Source organism: Plasmodium vivax, chromosome 11, assembly GCF_000002415.2.
Source record: "Plasmodium vivax chromosome 11, whole genome shotgun sequence".
NCBI classification, from domain to species: Eukaryota; Apicomplexa; class Aconoidasida; order Haemosporida; family Plasmodiidae; genus Plasmodium; species Plasmodium vivax.
In genome coordinates, this window is record NC_009916.1 from 1809495 (window position 1) to 1827692 (window position 18198).

Sequence of the window (18198 nt, forward strand, 5' to 3'; positions counted from 1 at the left end):
CGCTACTTTTTTGCCGCTACTTTTTTGCCGCTACTTTTTTGCCGCTACATTTTTGCCGCTCTTTTTTGCCGCTACATTTTTGCCGCTACATTTTTGCCGCTACTTTTTTCTGTGTCTTAGCGGGTGCCCATTTCAGCCGCGGTCTGGGGGCATTCGCCCGCGATTCTTTCGGAGCGTCCATGTTTACGCGGTTGCACATAGGATGTATCGCCGCGAAATCCGTTTTATGCCTCTCCTTTGGGGCAGCTTGTGCCCTCTCCCCCACTGTGCTGCAATGTTCGCTGCGACTGAGGGGTCTCAATAAGCTGACCCCCAAAAAAGGGAACATTAAAAAGGTTGAAGTCACCAAGGGGAAGTGGAAACTGCATTCGGGTGAAGTAACCTTCCTACCCTTCTATTTGGAAGTGTCGTCATGTTAGGCATTTCAATGGGGGGTCCCAGCTGTTCCACTTTTTGTGTCCATTTCGCCTGCTCTCTTTTCCCCCTTTTTCTGTGTGACTAACCTTTCCCCCGCCACCAAACGTGCAACCGAGCAACCGAGCAAGGTAACAATAATAACCAAGCAGTAAAGAACGCGGCAAAAATTGCCTTAAAAATAAGACACTTTTGGGGCGTTCCTATTCCCCTCTATCCCTCGATCGATACTTTTTAGTCATCAATTTGGTTGTGACGACTGAGCGGGGTGAAATATGGGTAGGTCATCCGCTCGTCCGCTAGTCCACTGATCAGCTCATCCACTTGTGAGCATTGCGCGATTTAGCTTTCCTTTTTTTGCATTTACTCCCCATTTTGGGAGCGCCTCGTTTGGGACTTTTACTTTGGTCGGTTCGCTGGAAGGGCGCACATTCGGTTGGTGGGACTTTTGCTGTTTCTGTTTTGTTTGTTTTTTTTGCTCTTTTTTTTTTTTTCTTTTTTTTTGTTTTTTTTTTCCGCATGAGTGCCCCTTCCGTGCGAGGTGTAACCTGTTAGGGGGAAGGGCCGCTAAGGCGACGAACAGGGTGGCTTGACCAGCGTACAGATTGGCGCGTTAGGGCGGCCTTTCTCTCCGCTGCACTGGTGGGTTCACCTGTTTGGCGGCTCCCCATTTGGCGGTTGCCCTTTTGCCGCCTCCCCCTCCAAATGAAGGAAGTGAAGTACTTCAGCGTCTACGAGGACTTCTTCAAAGACGCGAAGACCTTTCTGAACACAGCCGTTGAGACGAAGAACAGCATTTTCGACGTCAGCAGCAGTGGGGAGTCGAGCTCCGGGGAGAAAAACGATGGCGGGGCGGAGGGCCCGGGGAAGGAGAGGCACATCGACTTTTACCTGAACGACCAGAGCAACAAGGCGGTGTGGCACAAGGACAGCAGCAATGAGGGGAGCACCACGGGGAAGAGCGCCGCGAATAGGAGCGGCCTAAACAGGGGCGCCGCGAGTAGAAGCGGCCTAAACAGAAGTGCCTCGAATAGAAGCACCGCGAATAGAAGCACCGCGAACAGACGCGCCGCGAACAGACGCGCCGCGAATAGCACCGCGAACAGGGGCCAGCAAAACGCCGAAGCGGACGCGCACAAAAACTACCACTGCTTCTCCAGCATGAACCACGGCGCGTCGAAAATCCTGCTGTGCTACCAAAACACGCACACCATGTGTCTGTCCTACAAGCCATATAACGAAAATGGGTGCCACGACTCAGCGAACATGAATTACTCAATTTCTATTTTTAAGAAGAGGGTACCCAATTTGGAAATGGAGGAGGAGGAGAAATATGCCTTTGATGGAGCAGAGGAGGATAACAGAGTGGTGCGCTTCTTTAGGAGACTGGCATTTTGGCGTTACAGAGAGACGGGCAGGAAGTTCCTCTTGATAAACGAAGAAAGGAGGCAACTCGGGGGGGTAGAAAAGGGAAGAAGTAACTCCCACGCGGAGGAGGCAATGAGGAAAAGAAAGGAAGTACCCAGAGGGATGGAAGGGGATTCCAAAAAATATGGTAAACAGTTAATGGTGAAAGAACCCAGTAGGAATTTCACCACTAGTATGGGAAAAGGCAAAATTGAGGAAACCGCTGAGGAAGCGAAAAAAAAAAAAAATGTAAATTTCAACGAAATGAAGAGGAAAAAAAAGGAAAGGAAGAAAGGCACCTCATATGAACATTTGCTAACTCCTAGTAGACATGAGTATGATGCGTTTTGTTTGTTTAATCCCCGTTTTAAGCAAGGGAAGCATCACACAGTGATGTGCTTGCAAGGGTATAACGTGTCTGTGATTCCCTTTGTGAAAGCCAAAAAACTGAAAGAAGAAGTGAATGAATTATTTAATGAAATAAATCCGTGGATTCACAAATCGCTAACATTATCTAAACTGCGAAATTTAAAAATTGATCTTTTCAACTTGATGTCTACCATTCCTCAAATTGACATCTCGACCATCTGCTGTGCGTGGGTGTTCTTCGAAAGGCTCGTCATCAAGGGCTACGTGCATAAGTCCAATCGGAAGCTCTACGCAGCTACTTGTCTCATTTTGTCCCTCAAATTTTACCAGCATGATGATATGCAGATTTTGGAGAAGCTGCTCCTCTACATTCAGAAGCTAGACAAGAAGGAGAACTTAACTCCCTCCCTCATCTTCTCCGTCGAGTTTTTGGTTTACCGCCTCCTCGACTTTTCGCTGCAGCACACGTACGAGCACATCCGCCCCCACATCCACCAGTACCTGGAGTCCAAGGTGAGAGCGAGCGGCGCGTTTAGCGGTCAGCGGTCAGCGGTCAGCGGCGAGTTTAGCGGCGCGGCATTTGCGGAGTTTTTTCTGCCCATTTTCTGCTCATTTTCTGCGCGTTACCCGCGTGCCCCGTCGCCGCTTCCCCATCACCCGTGTGCCATCCCCCCAAGCAGGAGCTCAAGTTCGAGGACGTCTACGGCATTTCGGAGGAGGTCTACCTGTGCTCGAACTACCCCAGCGAGGCTTGAGCGCCGCAGCGCAGCGCCTCGGTTGGAAGCAAACGGGGTTAGTCACGCCCGCGGAGGGGTGGCTAACCCCCACGAGGCTGCCTATCCATCGTGAGGGCGCTACTCCCTGCAAGACCGCCAACTCCCCGCGAGACCACCTACCCCTCGTCAAACCGCCAACCCCCCCGGAGAGGCTTCCCAAAATGGAGGAACACCACCGGGGGGGGAAAAAAAACGAAAGCAGCTACAAATTCCTAAACGCGGACGAAATAAATAACCTGGAGTATATTTTCAACAAAATGAAGAGGAGCAAAAATGAAAGCGTCACCATCCAGAATGTGCAAAAGTTTCTCCACGCAAATCACAACAAAGACATTTCGGATGACCTCTTAGATTTATTTCACATGTATGGCACCACCATAACTCTGGAGGACTTCCTCACGTCGCTCAACTGTGACATTAACAAATTCAAGTCCAAGGAGAAAATGAAAAGCTTGTTCAATTTGCTGGATGCCTCCAATCGGGGCTACATATCCACCAGGAGCTTCATCCAGGCGGCCAAAGAATTTGAAAACGAATTTTCGGAGGAAACCCTCAGGAGCATTTTCAACATCATGGACTTGAGCAGCAGCGACCGGATGCACTTCGACGAGTTTAAGAATGCGATAGCGAACATGTGAGCGGTTAAGCGGTGGGAGGTGGAGCGGCGGAGCGGTCAAGTAGCCAAGAGGCCATTTCACTGCCACCATTTCGCCGCTGCCATTCCACTGCTGCGTATTCTTCGCCCCCTTTGCACGTCTTCACACTTGAGCCTTTGCTCCGTATGATAACCTGCTCATTCGTGTGCCCTTTTAGAAAAAAAAAATTTCCCTTTTGGAAAGAAAAAGTTTGCCTTTTCGCAAAATTGCTGGGGGGATGTACATTCGCGCGTGTGGGCAGAACGCATCCCCGCGGATCTCCCTCAGGTGTAGTAACGCCGGGGGGGTGCGGAAAAGGGGAAAATGAGTCCGCGAGGGAGGGGGACCCGAATAGTAGCCACGCAGGACGGTCGAATAAACGCCGCGCAGAAGGTGGACCCAAAAGTAGTCACACATAACGACCGAATAGGTGCCCCTCCACGGCGCACGAAAAAAAAACAAATCAAATGAAACTCCCAAGTGAAAGGGGCAAGCGCGTTGCACGCGTTACACGATTTGCACACTTCACGCACTTTGCACACTTCACACGCTCTACCGCGAGTCTGTCTACCCCTTATTGTGGAACCATATGGGCGTGAGGAAGGAGCCGTCCTGCTCATTAAACCCCTTGTGACTCAACTTAGGCCCCTGCTTGCCTCTCGGTTGGGTGGCATAGGACTTGATGCAAGGCCTACTCTTGTTATGAAGAAAAATAAAGGGGTGCTGAATTAGCGTTTCTGCTGTTGGTCTCTTCTTAGGGTTCTTATCTAAACAAAGGTTTAAAAAGTCCTTAAATTCTGGAGATAATTTGTCAATCAAATCTTGTTTCATCTTTTCGCAAAAGAGTTGGCTCCAATGGTAGTCCTGAATTCTATTCATAATGACTGTCTCTCTTTCTTCATTGGTAGACCCAAATGGAGGTCTCCCGAATTTGAGTTCAAATGCCAAAATGCCTAACGTCCATATGTCCGTCTTTTGATCAAATTCTCCAAAATTTTGTTTTTTCTTTTGATGCCTTGCACACTGTTCTGGGGACCAATAATCATGGGTCCCTCTGTAATGGGAGATCCCCTTCTTTTTATGCTTCGACCCTATATGAGCTGATAGCCCGAAATCCGCCAGCTTACATTTCTCCTCATGATTTACTAGCACATTCTCTGGCTTTAAATCCAGGTGAGCGATTCTTTTGTCGTGGCATGTTCTTATTGCCCATATAATTTCGAATAACATTTCTGCCACCTTTTTTTCGGCGAATGGGCCATGTTCGTTCAGGTAGGTGAAGAGGTCTCCGTTCGAGCAGTACTCCATCACGAAGAAGACGTGGCTGCTCGTGTGGAACCACGTGTACATGCTGGAGGGGGGGCATAAAGGTGTGCAGACATAAAGGGGGAGGGAAACTCATCCGCACATCACGCTGTAACTGCTGCGCCAGTTTGTAACTACTTCGCCACGTGTGTGTCCTTTTTTTTTTTTTTTTTTTTTTTCCCTTACCATGCTATGTGGGGGTGCTTCAAATGCGCCTGTAGTTCTATCTCTTTTCTGAGCAGGGCCTCCTGTGTGCTCCTAAAAGGGGCAGTAAGGGGGAAGAAAAAAAAGGAAACATTGGGAAGGAAGGAAAGCAGGGAGAAGAAAGGAAGCAGTGAGAAGAAAGTAAACATTTAGAAGAAACGCAAACACGATGGGCAGACGCGCAAACACCATGGGGGCCGCACGAACAGATGCGCCTCGAGCTTTACTTCACCAGGTGCGACTTCGATATGCACTTCAGCACGCAAATGAAGTTGGTCCTCCTTTCGCAGGCCAGGAACACGCTGCCGTGGGCTCCGTCTCCCTGGGGGGTGTGTATGTGGGGGGGAAAAACATCACGCAGGGGTGAGAAACGGGGTGTACAGGCGATGCGGCTGCGCGGCGGTTCCGTTGAGTAGTGCTACACGACGGTATAGCGCTTCCTCTGTCGCGCCTCCTCTATCGCACCGCTCTCCGCTTTACCAAAAACCCCGCGATGTCGAAGTCTTTTAAGCTGAAGGTGAAGGAATGCAGGCTGCTCTTCAAGGCCATGTCCCTGCATGTGGCCTTGATTGGGCTGCTAACTGACTCGTTCATTTTTCCGTGCAATTGGTTTGGAAGTTATGGTGTAGGCCAACACACCTATAGGCGCATTATCCACGCGTGGTCGATGGGGAGAGCGGCTACCAAAAGAGCAGGTGCACACGTTTAGGTGATTATTTGCATCCTGTGGGGTCCCATACGTTCTGCTTCCTCGTCCAACACGAAGTTACGATGCTGACTCAAGACAGGCACTTCCTATCGCGTGAATTGGGAAAAAATTGGACCAGTGAAGAGTGTCTCTGGGAGGCGGTATACACACATCAGGAAATGCTCTTAAGTCTACATCCGGGTGGGTCACTCGGAACGGGGCCTGATCGCCAAATGGATGGGCGGACGGACGGACTGACGCACGCGGTGTGGAGCGGTTGGCCGACTGGCTAAATGGCCTGTTAGCTGATTCGTCAAGGGAGCGGTAAAAATAAGCTACTTTCACATTATTGCAATCTTGGGGGGGAAAATAAAACATCAAACTCGTTCACGTGAATTTATTTCCACTCCGTTTGCGTCACCATTGAAGGGGAAAAAAAAAAAAAAAAAAAAAAAAAAAAAACTGACATGAGATGAGATGAGATGTGGGAATAAAAAAAAAAAAAAAAAAAACGCAACAGTTAGGATGCACATATGACGCTTATGCATAACCCCACGCATGTGCAGCAAAACGAACGTAAAATGTGGCCCCCCTGGGACTTTATTTTTCACTTGTTCCCCCCTTTAACGGAAAGATAAGTCAGCCCGTTTGCCCCTTTGCCGCACTCGCAGGTATTCTCCGCAAGGGGCGCAAATTTGGGGAGGCCCCCTTCCGCCGTCATGCGAACGAGTTGGCGGAGAAATCAGTCGGTGAGCTATTGGCCGGGCAGTCACTGGGGGAGTCAGCCGAGGCGGCCAACTGAACAGCCACGTAAACCGCCGCACACCCACCCGTGTGAGTAGCTTCTCTCCTCCTGCCCCCCCTGTGCGTCGCCCAAATGATACCCACACCAGTTTCGAAGAAGATAAGGAGCAGGCTGAGTTTGTCCATCCATAGAAAGCCCCACTTTTTGTTTCGCCAAAATTTGCTACTAGACAAGGGGGAAAAATGGGAGCCCAAGTTAAGGAAGGGCCACCCTGAATTCGCCAAGCAGTTCGACATACTGAACCGGCAGGTGGACCAAAAGAGGCGCAGCAATGGGCATCTTTGTGTGCAATAGAACGTGTGTTGTTAGTGTGTGCCGGGGAGAGAAGCAGCAATGACTGCCAACACAGATGCCTACTGTCATGTCCTTTTGCTCTCCCCCCTCTTTCCTCTCACCGCGGTGTGCCTATTATTATGTCCTTTTCCCCCCCCGTACAGGTCACCGGCTTCCGCAAGTACAAACCGCCTCCAGTGAAAAGAGAAGAAACGAAAAAGGACTACGACATAACGAACTTTCACGAAGTGAAATCCAAATTTAGGTTTGAGATGAATGGCTTTTTCGAAGGTCAGTCGAGGGGGGGCGCGCCCCACATCAGAGCAGCGTCACACCACGCCGCAATGCCGCTACACAACACCGCTTCCCCCCCGCAGATGAAGGGAACGTCTTCTGCCAGGAGCTCTACAGAACCGCCAAGCGCATGTTCCTAGTTGGCTGGATCAAGTGCAGGCGGCGATTTGCCATGGGCCACGTAAGGGGTCGAGGGGCAGGGAGGCCAAACAAATGGCCTTCCTTTTCGTGCATTTTGCGATGTACATTTTTCCCCTGTCTTTTCACCCGTCTTTTCACCCCCTCTCGCTTTGCTCCGGCCCATCCCGCAGTTCCAAGGAGACGCGTACGCCATTTCCTATTTGAGGCACTGGTTCGACATGTACTCGTCGCAGACGAACAGGATCGACAAGCTGAGGATTTTCGACGAGAACCACGGGATAGCCAGCTTCGATTATTAGTAAGGGGAGTGGTACAATCGGCCGTTACGCATTCCCCACCGCGGAGGATCGCCTTAGTCACTGCCCTCCACATTAGCACCCCCCCAACGTGCGTAGAACATCCCGCTGTTTCCCCCCTACCCCCTGCGCAGCAACATTACAGTGGTGAAAGATTACAGGAGCCCGGCGAAGAAGAAGATGCACCTCATTCAGGTAGCTCCTCGAAAGAGGAAAAAAAAAAAAAAAAAAAAACACACACATGTGCTAATATACACATACGCACACGCATCGAATGACACGCACTGCGAAAGGTGGCCCATTTTTTTTTAGAGGCGGAAAAATATTTTTCACTCCTTTGCGTTTATCTGTACTTGCCTGTTTGTTCATTTTCCCCTTAGAGTCAGGAATTTTTAAAAACGAAGGCGCTCTTCAACTTGAAGTGAAGCGACGTGAAGCGACGTGAAGCGAAGCGAAGTGAGGAGCGGCACTGGCCTCACCGCAGAGCGCCGGTGTGTGTGCCAAGTGGGGGACGTAAACCGCTTCACCCATTTACCCTTTCGCTACATTTTTTTTTCCAAACGTAATTAAGAGAAATAATTTCGCATGAACGGAAGTGTGCATACAGTGATACGTTTGAGAAGGGGGTTTCCGGTCCAGGTGGATCACTCATGTTCATGTATTTTTTTTTTTTTTTTTTTTTCCTCCTCATTTGGGGAAAAAACAGAAAATTTGTCGCGCAAACTTTGTTTAACGTTGTAAGACAATTCTGTGCAGAGGGCACACATGATACGCCTCCCTGTGTTGTTCTTCAAGGGTGCCGCGGCGGGGTGAGACAGAGAAAGAAAAGAAAAAAAAACGAAAGGGGCTTCTCCCCCAAGGAACATGTGCCCATTTTGGGATTGTAAATTTTGAGGAAACTACGGGTTGGTGCAACCTCGTATACATATAATAAGTTGTGCTAATTTGCGGGTTAAAAAAAAAGGGGAGAAAAAAGGAGCGAAAAAAATGAAAAACTGGGTAACCATTTGGTGAAACGATGACAACGTAGAACGTGATAAGGAAAGGGGGGAGGGAACTCGGCCGCAATGTGCGTCGAATTTTGTACATTTGGGGGTTGAAAAATTGAAAGAGCGTTTTTACGAAGGGGGCGCACTGTGCAGAGGTACACCGTGGAGAGGCACACCGCGAAGAGGCACACCGTGGAGAGGCACACCGCGAAGAGGCACACCGCGAAGAAGCACACCGCGAAGAAGCACACCGCGAAGAAGCACACCGCTGCTCTGCGCTGCCACTGCCGCCGCTCAGAACCAGTCGAACTGAAATATTTTGGCCTGAATCATGAGGATGGCGATGGAGTTGGCGAGGGGGGAACCCGTGATGGAGAGGATGAAGGTGTAGGAGGAGGAGTCGTTCGAGTCCGTGCAGATGGAGATGTTGCAGCCGGACTTCTCAATTATTTCTTCAATTAAAGATTTCCCATTTTTATTCTGCGAGTCGAACGTTTCCAAATACACATCGGGCATGTTCAGCTCGATGGTGTACGGCTGAGTGATGGATAAAATTTTGGGGAGGGAGGAAATGGGAAAGGATTTGTAAAACTGCTGGAGGAACATTTTTTCCACCTTGTCTTTCATATCGTTTGGGTTTTTCAGTGAGTTATGGTGGTTGCTCAGGTTCGCATGGTGGTTGCTCAGGTTCGCGTGGTGGTTGCTCATATCCCCGTGGTGGTTGCTTAGGTCCGCAGGGTGGTTACTCACATCCCCGTGGTGGTTACTGCTATGACTCTGCATCGCGTGGTCGTCGTAGGGGTAGCTATTATTCGCGGGGCTGTGGCTCCCGTCGTCGTGGCCATTCGGGTAGTGATGGTTCGCGCGGTGGTGGTCCGGGTGGCTTCCACCTCCACCGTAGCCGCCGCCGTTAACCCCGTGGGGGGAGGAGCCCCTGCCGTAGTGACTGTTGGGCATGGAGTTGGGAGAGAAGTACCTGTCGCTGTGCGCGTTCGATTGGTGGTGGTTATGCATAGGCTTGCTGTGGTTCCCCCCCCCGCCGTTTCCGTAGCTGTTTCCGTAGCTGTAACTGTTGTTGTGGTGGTTGGCGCTACTCCCGTTGTTGCTGCTACCCCCGTGGTTGCTGTGGGTGCCCTTCTTCACGCCGGCATACTTGTTCGCGCCCAAGCTGAAGAAGACGTCATTCAGGGGGATGAGCAGTCCCTCCCTGACGATGGCCGGGTTCTCATATTCTTCTAATTTTTGCAAAACTAGGATGGAGGCCAAAATTTTAGAATCTGGCGAACCGCTAATCAGGACTAGCTTTTCATTTTCACTCTCTTTATTTTTCGCCACTTGTATTTGCGAACCGGACATCTCCGTGATGTACTTTATAATGGAGCCCTTCCTACCGATAAGGAAGCTAGCTGCCTTTCCAGGGACTAGCATACGCATAGGGTGGTTGATATTTTTTTCCCTTTCTTCCATTTGTCTGACGATTAATTTGAGGGCATTAAATTTATTTTCAGCCGATCCGGAAAGGGTTAAAATTCGATCACACGTTTTTACATTTTCTATATTATCTGGGGCGTCTACTATAACTGCACCTGCTCCTGTTATGGTTCTTATTTCCTTTATGTGGCACCCCGCCTTGCCGATTATCCACGCGGTGGTCTCTACGTCAAGGACGAAGCGAATCACGCAGGCACTCACTTCCTTTCCGTATTTGTGTAGTAACAAATTCCTCTCCTTTGGAACTGAGAAATTGTCGTAATCGTCTCCGCTCATATGCTCAAAGGAGTTACTGTTATCATTTTTTTTCATGTTATATTTCGCGCCGTGGTTAAAGTGGTTGTGTGCGCCTGGGTGGAAGTGGTTACTGGGGCCACCCCCACCGCCACCCATGTGGTTACCCGCCATGTTGTTCATCTGGCCGCTGCCCCTCATCGGGTCGTCGCCACCCATGCCGCCTGGGCCATCCCCCATCGCACCGCCACCACCCAGGGAAGAAATCACAGCGCCACTTTTGGGAACCCCAGGAAACTCAGACAAGGAAAGAATACCATTATCAACGATATCCTCCAGCAAATCATAAATGATGCCTATGCAGTCGATAATTTTTCCAATTTTTTTTGACTTAATGAAAATAGCCTTATCCTTAATGCCTGGAACGTCATCCTTATGTACATTTATTTCGCAAGCTGATTTTTCAGAGAGGGAGGCAATTTTGGAGCCCTTCTGTCCGATGATGATGGGGATAGATCTAGTAGGTACGATGATAACGATGGACTCTTTCCCATCCTCTTCATGGAAATCCATGACCGTTTTGGATTTACCTAGAACGAGTTCTAATGCCTTTTTTTTATTTTCCTTTTTTCCAAAGATGGTTAGAATTTTTTCCGATGGAGGTGGATACACTGAGACGTCAAATTCCTTTTGGCATTTTATAACCGCTCCGCAGGCCTTTTCAATTTCACGTACATTGTTTCCTGACTTACCAATGACAAAGCCGATGGCCCTATTGGGTAGGAGGAGACAGTAGGGGATTCTCATTTCTGTGGTTGTGCCACTAGCAGAGTAACTCATTCTTTCATCCTTTTCGTTTTCCTCATCGTTGTAACTTCCGAAGGACCTATTGCTGCTGGCACTTTTATTTCGGGGCCTTTTAAATGCGCCTTCCTCATCGCTGTGGTTGCTCATTTCGCCTTCGTTGTTGATGCGCGTGTACGACCTCTTTTGCTTTATCATTTTGGGCTCTTTTAAGAAGGTGTGCGAAGGGGAGGCGAAGCGGACAGGACAGCACAGAACATACACGCGGTGCCTATCAGCAGGGGTGCGAAGCGGTGCGGACGTTCCTAAGACAGCACTCGAATGCGGTTAACTTGTGGGCCACTTTTTCCCGAGCGTGTGTCCTCTCCGTTTAGACTCTCGGTGGGGCAAACACCAGAACGTAGGATAGGGGGGAGAGCAGGAGGATACACAGTGGGGCCTTCACAGCACGCGGTGAAATGCTCAAATTCGCCGCTCACCTGCGCTAACCGCTTGCAGAAATCCACACGGAGGTGCTTACACTTGGGGAAATGCCGACAGCTGTTGCGTTCCTGGAGTATACCTACGATCGCACGCGATTCGTCACGTGTGCCTTTTTTTTTTTTCCACACGTAAAAATATTTCCTTTAACTTTGACGATAAATCCCTTTGCCAAAATGAATAAATAAATATGTAATCCTTCAGGCACGCGAAAAAAATGTGGGAACCGCGCCGATGCAGTACAGAGGGTGTGCGTATGTGTGTGTACGGTTGGTTGTAGACTTAGGTAGACTCGATCAACAGGGGAATGACTTGACGATGTGCACACGCAGCGGGCGAGCGTACCATACCACGCGTTATTCACACAGGTGCGTTCGCTGCGGGTAGGGGTGACTGGCGTGGTGATATGCCCCTCTCCTTTCCGTTCCGTTAAGTTCCTTATTTTTTTTTTTTTTTTTTTTTTTTTTTCCTCTAAATGTGGCTAACCCGCGGCTCCGTCAAACTGGGCTACGACGAATGAGAAAACTGAGATGAGGGGGGGGAAATCGAGGCAGGGGAAACGAGCGAGGGGACGAAGTGGTGACAAAACGGGGATAAGTAAAGACGTATGGTGACTATATAACTACGTAGGTGATTAAATAACGACGTGGGTGACTATATAACGACGTGGGTGACTATATAACGACGTATGATAACTATATAACAACGTAGGAATGACTAAATAACGACGTAAGGATGACGAAAAAATGGGAAGATTAACCAACGGAGGAAACAAAAACTCCCTGAATTAAACCCCTAACGTGTGGAAAATGCTCGCAAAAGGATATTAAAAAAAAAAAAAAATTAAAATGTACACATGTAGGCATTCAAACGTACGCGATTCCTCCGAGGCAATGGTACGTACATTAAGATAATCTCACCAAGGGTTCGCGCCTTCTCGAATGGCTTTAACATGTGCGTGGAGAAGTGAGTGCAGAAGCGCGCGACGAAGGAGCGTGTGATCTTCCTCAGCTTTAAATAAATTTCCGCGCGTACAATCGTGCAGTCAGCAAACTAACACAATTGTGCGCACGTACACGTACGTATTTTGCATATGTAAGTTTCACTTTCGTCCATTCGATTGCGCTACAGGACTGAGTTTTTACCTCCTACGAGCGCACCAATCCTTCATCTGCTGCTTATGCTCCTTCACGTTGAAACGGGCATCATTCACATGTGTACAGTATGAGTAACAGGTGCTCTTTTCTCCTTTGCCTTACAAAACGCGCACCTCTCTCTCGATTGCTCCTTCGCGCTCAACGAAGGGCATGTTTTATTTTTATTTTTATTTTTATTTTTATTTTTTTTATTTTTTATTTTCCTTTTTAATTCGCCCTTTTCGTGTGAACAAACTTTTGGCTATTTCTTTGGCGAATGGGGAACAAAATTTGCCCTTTTGATACGGCCTACTGGGCGTACATGTTCATTCAGGAGTGTACGTACATATATATATACACGTGCACGTAAAGATAAAGGCCCTTTTTTTTTTCCTGGGGAGGAAGAATTATATTGAGAAATGGCGAACGGGAAAAAAATGAACAGGCATAAGGAAGCGAGTGAACAGTACAAAGGAATATAGTACCTTTGTATCTACTGACTCGCGCGTAAAACTGGTTTTAACTTGTTTTCTCCTTTTTTTCCGTTCACGCTTTACGCGTTAAAGGGTGAGAGGCAGGTATACATTTGCGCATAAACGGGTGAGAAGCTGCCAAGGGGTCAGCTATGCGAAGAAGTAAAAAGAAGAAAAAAAAGAAAAACAAAAATATAAAGAAAAAAAAAAATATAAAGAAACAGTAAAAGTAAAATAAAACGAAAAGAAAAAAAAACTCTTTTGCGAGATGGTCAAGTTTTGACCGGCAGGCGCAAAAAATGAAGTGATTTTTTATGCATAAGTGGGCAAAAAAAACAAACGAAAAATAAACAAAAAAAATAAGAAAAATGAATGTATAATTAATGTACAATTAATGTATATGTAAAATACCTAAGTAAAAAAGTTTGGGGCATAAACGCCTTCCAATAAAAGATGCATTTGCTCATGGCGTATTTTTTCGATCGCTTTAAACTGCGTTCCAAAAGTTCAGCTTGTTCGCACTTATTAACCGCTTAACGGGTTAGCAGCTTTTAAGCTTTTTCATGTTCGCGCGAAGGCTCCTCTCTATAACTTACATGTAAACGTGCGTTCAAAAAATGGAATGCATAAATATATATATATATATATATATATGTTGCGTCATTTTGCTGTATGTTTTGCTTTTATTTTTTCTGCCGCGCCTTCAATTAATTTTTTTTCCTCCAAAAATTCGCCCCCTGCTGAAGTGCGCATGTCGAGCTGAGCGCAACATGGGGCGGTCGGAAGCGCATACGAAATGGCTACGCATACGAAAATGGACATAGCTGCAGTGCGAATTGTTTACATGTACATATAATATATATATGTAATTATATATATTATGTAATGTATATATAATATGTATATCTTTTTTTTTGGCGCGGGGCGGTTTACGCGCAGCGCGTGTAGCGCCCCTTAGCAGCTCAACCGCTTAGCGTAGCTGCTTCACTTTTACGCGCGTTCCGCATACGTCCCTTCCCTTTACCTTTTGGCGGGGGGGCGCTCCTCGGCCCCGCGAGCCGCAAGCCACTCTACATACAATACAGTATTTACGTAATGTTAATCGTATGTACAGCATATTTGTACGTAGCATACCTATGTATATATAGTGGCGCGTTTATATGTACGTACCCCACTGTGCATACAGCCCCAGCAGCGAGATGTACTGTTATGTATATTGTACCGCGGGGCATACGCACCCGATGCAAGTGGCTCACCATACACCATAGTTCGCCCCGCGCTTCTTCCTTTTTTTTGCTAACAGAGTTTTGCGGGGCCCCCAACGTGAAGTGCATATATCACCTCTTAGGAAAAAAACCCACTTTACATTTTTTTTTTTTTTTTATACATTTATGCCCCGCCCAGGCAGCCGCAACCTCCTCCTTCACATTCTTCACGTTACCAATTGGGGGGATTATATACATCCACTTGCTGGTAGCCTTTTTATTTGCTGCATACGGTCTATATTTAACATAGCGTACATTTTGTACTGCTTCGTACTGCCGTTCGGGGGATTAAGCAGCGAGACGTCACTTCTTGGTTGTCCCCATTTGTCACGAAAAATATAAAAAAAAATATATAAAATATAAATTCTTTTTAAAGCGAATTTTTTTGGGGAGTCGTCGCAGTGGCTGCTGCCAAGGGGAAAAAAATTGAAACAAAAAATGTTAAAAGGATGAACAGAACAACACTTTAAAAAATATGAGGAGAACATTTTCTGAAACGGGATGGGGAGGATGATCCCAACGGAGGCAGCCAAAGGAAAAATTAAAATAAATTCACACTTAAGAAGCACCTTCTTTAAATTGTGAGCGAATAAACTAAACGAATGTAATTTTAAAGTAAAGGGGGATGGGGGGGCTACCACTTCTAGGTGTAGGATAACTCGTCAAATTGACCATCGGGCAGCTAAACAATTCGCCCACGTATAAATAGATTTGCGCTTTGTTTGCCAACGGCCAAATGAATGTGTGGCCCGGACGGTTTGGCATCCCAATTGTGTTTACTCTCTTTGAAGCGATTAAACATGGTTTGCTAGCATGTGCCCACTGCTGTTACCCCCCACGACCCCCATGTAGATGCAGCACGGTGTACACGACTGCGGGAATTGCGCCCATCCGAGGCAGCCACAGTTGAATAAAAAAGAACACCATATCGGGTGGTGCTCTATAGTTGTGCAGGCGCCCCAGGGTGTGTACTACTCTTCTTTTCCTTTTTGTTGAACCTCCCTGGAGGTAAGTATTGCACCTCTCCACCGTTTAGCCACACGGGTGCTTCCTATTTTTCACGAAAAAAGGAATTCAATTAAGTGAATTAAATCAAGCCAAAGCTTCATATCCATCGTTCAAAGCGAAACATGGCTCCGCCTATTGGGTGTTCAGCACCGGTTGGCAGTTAAACCTGCCCGGATTTAATCCCGCACACAATTGTGGCGCTCCCCTCTCTGGATTGGCAAAGCAGTGTTGGACGCATGGCTGTGTCTGTTCCTTTTTCCTTCTTGCACTCTAGGACAGTTCCCTGTTGTATTTGTTAACCGTCTGGCGCAATATATTCATGAACTTCACATCGGCCTTGTAGTCGTACGTCTTTTTGAGGGCCTCCTGCGGTGGCGTATCGAGGGGATTTTCCTCCACATCGTCAAACTCGTCCTCTTTGTTCGTCTTGGAGGGCCACGGAATGACAATTCCGGACTTTTTCGATATCCGTATAACCTGATTGTCATCCGTGTACCTAATGCACACCTTGGTGTTTGTCTTCAAAAAATCATCAATCAGTTGGACATTCGAATAATGGATTTTTTTTTCGATATAAACAAATTTATTATCGAGGTAGATTTTTCTCAAATTGCATCCTTTTACCTTAACCATGTTCCGGAATTTATCACAACTTAGTACCTCCCCTATTTTGCCCTTATCCTTTCCCGATATCACCTTCACTTCGTCCCCTTTGTTAATTTTCCATAGCTTGATGATGTTTCTGGGTTTGATAATTTTATGGTTTCTTACTTGTACATTTTGCAGAAAGGGGCAGTTCATCCGGTTAAGGAGGAGTTCGCTCACCTTGCTCGCAACGTTGTGGCAAAGCATTTTTCATTTTTTCACTGACGCGGTTTCCACGAGTGGGATTCGCAGAAGAGGGGGCGAAGGGGCGAAGAGGCTACAAACATGTATTCCTGCGGCGCTCACGGCATATGCCTTATCATTATACGTACTAAGCAACCCACTGTTCGGTTTGTTCGCCGTTCACCGTTCGATTTGTTCCCTGTGTGCATCCTTTTCGCCTCTTCCGTTTAGCTAACTATTTTTTTTTTTTTTTTTTTTTGGTCATAATTTTTTTGAAAATTCTGTAAAAACGCCTGAACGGGTCAGTCAATTTTCAGCGACGTGGCTAGCAACTCGGGAAATGTGGCCCGAAGTGGCGTAAAAAACGAGTAAACTTATGCATAAGGATGTTCCTCCAAATGTGCAAAAGTATAGAACAGTTTGAGTACCCCCTTGCAGGGATTTCGCTCAAGCATGCCAAATTGCATTTTGAAACATTTTAGCAAAAAAAACATCCAGTCCAGCCGAATGAAGCACCGGTGTGATGTGATGTCAAAGCTGTTGCGGAAGAAATGGATAAATTGAAAAACCTGCTTTTCGTGAAAAACGGGAACTTTTCGGTAATTTTAAATGAGGGGAGGAGAAGGGAAGGAGATAGATCTCCACTGCCGTTGTGGATGAGCGGAGAGTGCTCCGAAGAAGCGCCGGAGCAGCTTTCCATGATGAGCTGCCCATGTGCGTGCGCACAAATGTGCTTACATATGTGGACATACTAACATGTGTGAGTCTTAATCTAATCCATACGTATACCCAACGATGCGCTCCCCACACGCACCCACTTCAGAACGCGCAGATCAAGCTGCTGGCCTTCACATCTCTCAGCATGCTGGTGCTAATGGTGACCGGCGACGGCCTCCAGACCCCCCTGGGCTACATCCGAAACGTCAAGCGGGACCTGCAAAAGGAGGCGCAAGAGTCGGAGGAATCGATGGAAAAGAAGCTGCTCAACGAATTGGGACACACCACGTAGGTTGCAAGGGGCGCGCCGCGTATTATGTGTGGTGTTTTCCCCGTTTGGTTGCATCTGCCCCATTTTGTTGCGTTTGCCCCGTTTGGTTGCGTTTTCCCATTTGGTTGCGTTTGCCCCGTTTGGTTTGCGTTTGCCCCGTTTGGTTGCGTCTGCCCCATTTGGCTCGTTTTTCCCCCCTTTAAGCTACCACGAATGGAAGAAGGCTGGCATCATTCCGTCGGACGATGAAAAGAAGTGAAAACCCAAGTGGGGTCCGCCGCTTGTCTCGTGCACACACCCCGTTTGAGAGGGCTTCCACCAGCTGCTTCTCTAAGATTAACCCCATTCGATTTTGTCTTCACTTATTCCTGCGAAGTTTCAACATTGCGTGAGCGAAAAGGAAGAAGAAAAAAAAAAAACCATTGAATGTTTCTGCTTTTTTGTGATAAAGGGACGCGACGTCGATATTGTAGCGCTTACGGTTGCCTATATTCACTTGAAAATAAAAAAAGAGAAAAAGTACACTCTCTTTTTTAGGAGGGCTATCCTCACTTACAATGCGTAGCAGCTCAACTTGGAGGGAAGAAAATACCAATGGTGAGGTGCCAAGGAAAATGAGCACAGTTGTAATGAGGAGTTGACAACATTTGCGGCGGGTTAACTTTTTTTTTTTTTTTAATACCTCTTCACCCTTAGGGGAGCACCCCAATTGGGGGATTTCCCTTCTCTCTTTTGTGGGAAGAACACGGGAGTATCGGCAACACTGCTGTGTGTCCCATTGTGGTTTTTTTTATTTTTTTACCCACCTGGAGATCGCCCAGATTGGCTCTTTTTATGAGCCCTATTGTAGCTGCCCTATCTCATTACCGCTCCTGTGGGGCTGCCCATGTAACTT

The 18198-nt window shown here is 47.5% G+C and overlaps 7 protein-coding genes across 7 annotated transcripts, besides 30 other annotated features; 4 read left to right on the plus strand and 3 right to left on the minus strand.

Moving 5' to 3' along the window:
- Nucleotides 1-1119: 1119 nt before the first annotated feature.
- PVX_113445 (cyclin dependent kinase binding protein, putative) lies at nt 1120-2945 on the plus strand (the record flags this gene model as incomplete). The annotated part of the gene is made up of 2 exons (XM_001616030.1): nt 1120-2703; nt 2871-2945. The coding sequence occupies 2 exons, from the start codon at nt 1120-1122 to the stop codon at nt 2943-2945; spliced, it is 1659 nt and encodes a 552-aa protein (XP_001616080.1).
- Nucleotides 1766-1789: a microsatellite.
- Nucleotides 2021-2055: a microsatellite.
- Nucleotides 2056-2101: a microsatellite.
- Nucleotides 2597-2619: a microsatellite.
- A 182-nt stretch (nt 2946-3127) lies between the features above and the next one.
- PVX_113440 (calcium-binding protein, putative) lies at nt 3128-3604 on the plus strand (the record flags this gene model as incomplete). Its single annotated transcript, XM_001616029.1, has 1 exon — nt 3128-3604. One exon carries the CDS (start codon nt 3128-3130, stop codon nt 3602-3604), a length of 477 nt encoding a protein of 158 aa, XP_001616079.1.
- Nucleotides 3243-3268: a microsatellite.
- A 564-nt stretch (nt 3605-4168) lies between the features above and the next one.
- Nucleotides 4169-6230, minus strand: PVX_113435 (serine/threonine protein kinase, putative; the record flags this gene model as incomplete). Its single annotated transcript, XM_001616028.1, has 4 exons — nt 5591-6230; nt 5338-5432; nt 5093-5164; nt 4169-4952 (listed from the first exon to the last, which is right to left on the minus strand). The coding sequence occupies exons 1-4, from the start codon at nt 5702-5704 to the stop codon at nt 4169-4171; spliced, it is 1065 nt and encodes a 354-aa protein (XP_001616078.1). The 5' UTR covers nt 5705-6230.
- Nucleotides 6108-6150: a microsatellite.
- Nucleotides 6231-6675: 445 nt separating the features above from the next.
- PVX_113430 (hypothetical protein, conserved) lies at nt 6676-7610 on the plus strand (the record flags this gene model as incomplete). The annotated part of the gene is made up of 4 exons (XM_001616027.1): nt 6676-6852; nt 7041-7167; nt 7254-7351; nt 7482-7610. 4 exons carry the CDS (start codon nt 6676-6678, stop codon nt 7608-7610), a joined length of 531 nt encoding a protein of 176 aa, XP_001616077.1.
- Nucleotides 6686-6711: a microsatellite.
- Nucleotides 7221-7250: a microsatellite.
- Nucleotides 7254-7437: a microsatellite.
- Nucleotides 7407-7559: a microsatellite.
- A 9-nt stretch (nt 7611-7619) lies between the features above and the next one.
- Nucleotides 7620-7695: a microsatellite.
- Nucleotides 7673-7696: a microsatellite.
- Nucleotides 7697-7738: 42 nt separating this feature from the next.
- Nucleotides 7739-7767: a microsatellite.
- Nucleotides 7740-7775: a microsatellite.
- Nucleotides 7747-8057: a microsatellite.
- Nucleotides 7984-8004: a microsatellite.
- A 411-nt stretch (nt 8058-8468) lies between the features above and the next one.
- PVX_113420 (RNA binding protein, putative) lies at nt 8469-11323 on the minus strand (the record flags this gene model as incomplete). Its single annotated transcript, XM_001616026.1, has 1 exon — nt 8469-11323. One exon carries the CDS (start codon nt 11321-11323, stop codon nt 8891-8893), a length of 2433 nt encoding a protein of 810 aa, XP_001616076.1. The 3' UTR covers nt 8469-8890.
- Nucleotides 8473-8557: a microsatellite.
- Nucleotides 8821-8911: a microsatellite.
- Nucleotides 9034-9056: a microsatellite.
- Nucleotides 9356-9383: a microsatellite.
- A 1485-nt stretch (nt 11324-12808) lies between the features above and the next one.
- Nucleotides 12809-12897: a microsatellite.
- Nucleotides 12898-12979: 82 nt separating this feature from the next.
- Nucleotides 12980-13114: a microsatellite.
- Nucleotides 13115-13355: 241 nt separating this feature from the next.
- Nucleotides 13356-13451: a microsatellite.
- A 172-nt stretch (nt 13452-13623) lies between these two features.
- Nucleotides 13624-13643: a microsatellite.
- A 48-nt stretch (nt 13644-13691) lies between these two features.
- Nucleotides 13692-13735: a microsatellite.
- Nucleotides 13736-14315: 580 nt separating this feature from the next.
- Nucleotides 14316-14362: a microsatellite.
- A 1383-nt stretch (nt 14363-15745) lies between these two features.
- PVX_113415 (50S ribosomal subunit L24, putative) lies at nt 15746-16536 on the minus strand. Its single transcript, XM_001616025.1, has one exon. It carries the CDS (start codon nt 16337-16339, stop codon nt 15758-15760), a length of 582 nt encoding a protein of 193 aa, XP_001616075.1. The 5' UTR covers nt 16340-16536; the 3' UTR covers nt 15746-15757.
- Nucleotides 15764-15783: a microsatellite.
- A 155-nt stretch (nt 16537-16691) lies between the features above and the next one.
- PVX_113410 (hypothetical protein, conserved) lies at nt 16692-17955 on the plus strand. The gene is made up of 3 exons (XM_001616024.1): nt 16692-16914; nt 17139-17320; nt 17508-17955. The coding sequence occupies exons 1-3, from the start codon at nt 16867-16869 to the stop codon at nt 17560-17562; spliced, it is 285 nt and encodes a 94-aa protein (XP_001616074.1). The 5' UTR covers nt 16692-16866; the 3' UTR covers nt 17563-17955.
- Nucleotides 17432-17456: a microsatellite.
- Nucleotides 17491-17513: a microsatellite.
- Nucleotides 17726-17746: a microsatellite.
- Nucleotides 17956-18198: the final 243 nt, after the last annotated feature.